A 5,000-nucleotide genomic window follows, 5' to 3' on the forward strand; every position below is an offset into this window, starting at 1 on the left:
GTCTTTGTTACTTACTTAAAAATACTTCTTAATGCCAAAAAAGAAAGAAAAGGAAATTTAGGCATTCAGATCTCTTCCCATCCTCAAATAAGTCAAATATCATCTGAAATATATTCTTGTTCACGGGAATAACATATTTTATGCCCATACTTGACACCTCTTACACAAGGCCAAACTTAAAAGGACTGTCATTAATCTTTTAAAAATAATTCAATTAATTATTAAGATCACAGATTATTTCTTTAAATATGTTCTTTTTTTCTTTACTTTTTGCTCAAATATACTCGAGTGGATATTTTTGAAGACCTTTATAAGAAAACCTTGAATTATATTTATTTGCAAATAAGTTCCTATCAGAATGTACAATTGTGATAATGAAATCAAACATTTTTAACAATATTCTAAAAGGCATAAGTTTCAGTAATACTTTATATTTCACCAATACAAAGTACATTAAACAATACTGAGTTGGAATACAGATAATGGTAATTCCTTCTTGATAACATTTTAGCAGGTAACATATTTTGTCAATAATATATGTGGTATATCTTAGATTTTTTTTTCTCTTAAAAGAGGAAGAAATGAATGCATCGGAAATGAAACTCTTTTGCTGATGATAAATTATTCCAGTACATAAAAGCAGCTCCAATTTATCCTTTGTGACAAACTTCTTCCAACAAACTTTTGACAAATTTAATTTCCTTTATCAAAAATGTATCACTATAATAACCAATTACCAAAATATACATGCTGAGTGGAAAGGTATCTATAATAAATAATAAATTATCTCTATTACTAAAAAAATGCAACTAAAAAACACAACAATTATATATCATATATAAATATATATCACATACATCCTATTACAAGTATATCAATTTGTGGATGGCAAGGCTGATATATGAACTAGAGATAAAAAATAACACTCCCAAATATGACTATTTATTCTGTCTAACATTCCTCCATGCTACAGGTGCTATATAGACTTATAACAACTTTTCTCACACTAAGTCACACATCTTATCCTTGTATGCACTAATAAAAAATATGGAGAAGGACAAAAGAATAAAAACAATATAACATAATATCCACAGGTACAAATATGACAAATGTGCCTGAATTGTTGGGTTATTCCACACCTTGCCAAACACATAAACACACATGTTCAAGCAAGAAAATATGTGCATGTGTATGTGTACTCTCTCTCTCTCTCTTTCTCTTTCTCTTTCTCTCTCTTTCTCTTTCTCTTTCTCTTTCTCTTTCTCTTTCTCTTTCTCTTTCTCTTTCTCTTTCTCTTTCTCTTTCTCTTTCTCTTTCTCTTTCTCTTTTTCCAAGGCAACAAATAATAGTAACAATTTACAGAATCAGAATCACAGATAATCCCATGTGCATTTATTCAATGTGTGTGAGTGTGTGTGTGTGTGTGTGTGTGTGTGTGTGTGTGTGTGTGTGTGTGTGTGTGTGTGTGTGTGTGTGTGTGTGTGTGTGTGTGTGTGTGTGTGTTTGTGTGTGCATTTGTGTGTGTGTGTTTGTGTGTGTTTGAGTAGGTGGGTGTGGGTGTGGGTGTGGGTGTGCATGTGTGTGTGTATGTGTGTGTGTATATGTATATATGTATGTGTATATATATATATATATATATATATATTTATATGTAAATATAATATATATATATATATATATATATATATATATATATATATATATAGAGAGAGAGAGAGAGAGAGAGAGAGAGAGAGAGAGAGAGAGAGAGAGAGAGAGAGAGAGAGAGAGAGAGAGAGAGAGAGAAAGAAAGAAAGAAAGAAAGAAAGAAAGAAAGAAAGAAAGAAAGAAAGAAAGAAAGAAAGAAAAAAAGAAAGAAAGAAAGAAAGAAAGAAAGAAAGAAAAAAGAAAGAGAGAGAGAGAGAAAAAAAGAGAGAGAGAAAGAAAAAGAAAGAAAGAAAAAGAAAGAAAGAGAAAGAGAGAGAGAGAAAAAGAAAGAGAGAAAGAGAAAGTTTATGAAAACTTGAAAGGAACACACATGGATAAACAAACTGCACATATGCTTACATACACTCACACACAGATATTCACATTTATGCTTACACACACACACACACACACACACACACACACACACACACACACACACACACACACACACACACACACACACACACACACACACACACACACACACAACACACACACACACACACACACAGAGTCTTCTTAAATATCTTTGGTATCATCAACACAAGAAAAGCATTTTGCAGCCATTGCAAGATATGTTGCATTTTCAAGTTCAACAATCACATTTTGAGCTTTATCAATAGTTATCCTGACTATTCTGGTTGACAAAGTGACTCCTCTTCTTTTATACTTCCTCTGGATCTTCTGTAACTGAAATGTGTAATAAATAATGAAAAGGTGAAATGAAATTAATGTGCAATTATCATTATGCATTTCAGTATGGTTAATTATATCATCAAAATTTTCAATAATAAACTATATCTCTAATATTAATATCTCTAGTTGTAAAAGCTCCATATGATGCTTTTTTTTAACAAAATGATACATGTACTGCACTGACAATTATGACCTTCATTTACTAAATGTTTGATGCATGGATTCATGCAAATAAGAAAATAAAATGAAGAGCAGGAAGATGTACAAACTTGGTTAAGGTATTGTATGCCTTTTTCTTCTTTCTTTGATCTCTTATCTAGTAATTATACAAACAAACTTTTTCTTCAGATATTTAACTTCCTACTCACCTGCATCATCTACTGCATTCTGACGCAACAGAGGGTAACGCCTCATGCTTCTACGAGGAACAAGCTCTCCACGCTGTCCTCCTCCATTCTCGGGATTGGCCCCTTGGTGTCCTGAAATTTAATAAGGTTTTGTCTTCTATATATCCTGATATGTCTCTCTAAATCTCAGAATCAAGTGAAATCCTTCCTTCTTTTTTCACAACTCAGCCTAGACTCACCTGGTGAAGGGGTCAGCCTCATGACACTCCCAAGGTCAGGCTGGGGTGCTCTTGGGGGGGATGGAGCAAACACTAAGAGCAGCAGGCAAGTGATGACATTCCAGAAGCAGTAGACTCCCAAGAGGAAGGCACTGGTGTGTTCGATTTCCAGTAGACCAAAGCAGTCCTCCCAAATCCACATTGCATCATGAAGCTGTGTCAACAACAGAGCAGCTACATTAAAATGGGCCTAAGTCTAATTCCAACTGACCAAAGACCATTCTCAATACAAAAAGCCAACTTCATATTGCAGTAATACTTTCTATACTATGTAGCAGATACTAAGCTGATTATGACAGGATGAACAAGACTTTAGATCTGAATTTCTGACTTTTTTTTTTTTTTTTTTTTAACACTTACCCTTCTGATAACAAATTCAAAGGCAGTGACAAACACGCACAACCATGCCAAAACTAGGAGGATAATTTCCCTTTCATTTATTCCGAAGATCCTTCCGTTCATGCTGGTCTTCGCCATAATTTCCAGTATTGCCTGGAGATTTTAGTACATCAGTTCTTCTGTTAATATTTTTATTACAAGCAAAGAAGGCTTAAATATGGGGGCAAAAATGGAATACTATAGAAATTTCTGCAATAACTATTTCAATATCATTCACATAAAAATATAATAACAAAAAAGAAAAAAAATACCAGAATAAAAGGTAATACCAAAAAAATCCAACATGCTTATGTCTACATCACTATCTTTTTACACACAGTCACATTCCAACTATCTATATATTGGCAGGTGCACAATGCGTGTCCATTTCAATCTAACATCAATACAGCAACATCTATATTAATTTCTCCTCTTTCTCTCCTTCTATGTCCATCTACACACCTCCCTCTATCTCTTCCTCTCTAAGGAGCCTCCAACATATTGTCTATGCAAAGTTTGATTACAATAAACTGCAGATAATAAATTATAAGTTAAACTTTAAGATATCTGAATGAAAAAATAAATGAAAAGGAAAGAAAAGAAAACCAAACTCTGGATATCTCTCTCTAAGTCAATATCTATCTGTATCTAAGTCAATATCTATCTGTATCTATCTAAAAATTAATCAAGCAACTAAACTGTTCTCCAACATGATTCCATACAGTAACAAAGACTCTTTATCAACTCCTAATCTTGCAACTGACCAAGATGACTCTAAATGTGTTGTACACAAGGAAGACCGTCAGCAGAAAGAACATGCAAAGTGTCATGGTCTGGTGTGTGGGGACCCAGAGAAGTGGCAAAGGGTCCATCAGGAGATTGAAGTGATCCACGTCATCTACCAGGAGTATGAACAAGCAAGCAATCGATATCAGGAAGTGCATCACAGTTCGGACCTTCGCACGCTGCTCGTTGTTCTGAAAGTGGAGAAGCATGGGGGGGGGTACATTAGGGTACTGATGTCCTATCAAAATGTCAGAAGCTAGTGTATAGGCCACAAAAGAAAATGGCAACTTTAAATTTTTTTGTGTGTGTTTTCCCTTCAATACAAAAAGAAACAAAAGAGGAAGATAAAAAAAAAAGCTTTATCTTACTTTGTGATGCAGATCTGTCAAGGTGTGGAAGAAGTTGAGAAAAGCAATGCGGAACAGACAGTAACGGAAATCATCGATCATGATGAGCCACTCAAAGTCAGCAATCAGATTCAAGCACTCTAAAGGACCTGAAAGCAAAGACCTAAATCACAAATTGTAAATGACCTAGTAACTTGTCCCAATAAGCTTACATGAAACAGCCAATCTGTTCCCATTAGTAATTGTCTTCCAGTGTGATTTAACATCTTTACTACAAATACCTTCCCCACCCCAAAAAGAAATGAAAAAAGGTAAAAACAAAAAGAAAAAAAAGGAAAGAAAAAGTTTCTTAATTACCCCCTGTGTGCCAGGAATGGTCAGGGTTACCATCCATTAGTAGTGCGGGATTTGAAAGTGGGTCAGCAAGACTGCTAGATGAGATTGCTACTACTGTACCACACGACAATGAGGCAAAATAA

The 5,000-nt window shown here is 34.3% G+C and overlaps 1 protein-coding gene across 3 annotated transcripts in view; it reads right to left on the reverse strand.

Moving 5' to 3' along the window:
- Positions 1-2,084: 2,084 nt before the first annotated feature.
- The window catches only part of LOC125041786 (protein wntless-like), a 13,642-nt gene continuing 10,726 nt past the window's right edge, over positions 2,085-5,000 (reverse strand). For all 3 annotated transcript variants that reach the window (XM_047637074.1, XM_047637076.1, XM_047637073.1), the window contains 6 exons: positions 4,543-4,670; positions 4,153-4,365; positions 3,371-3,502; positions 2,972-3,164; positions 2,754-2,864; positions 2,085-2,379 (listed from right to left, as the gene is read on the reverse strand). In XM_047637074.1, coding sequence (XP_047493030.1) covers positions 2,354-2,379; positions 2,754-2,864; positions 2,972-3,164; positions 3,371-3,502; positions 4,153-4,365; positions 4,543-4,670 — 803 coding nt within the window. In that variant the 3' untranslated portion in view covers positions 2,085-2,353. The remainder of the gene's footprint in view (positions 2,380-2,753; positions 2,865-2,971; positions 3,165-3,370; positions 3,503-4,152; positions 4,366-4,542; positions 4,671-5,000) is intronic.

Source organism: Penaeus chinensis, chromosome 31 (assembly GCF_019202785.1).
Source record: "Penaeus chinensis breed Huanghai No. 1 chromosome 31, ASM1920278v2, whole genome shotgun sequence".
Lineage (NCBI taxonomy): Eukaryota > Metazoa > Arthropoda > Malacostraca > Decapoda > Penaeidae > Penaeus > Penaeus chinensis.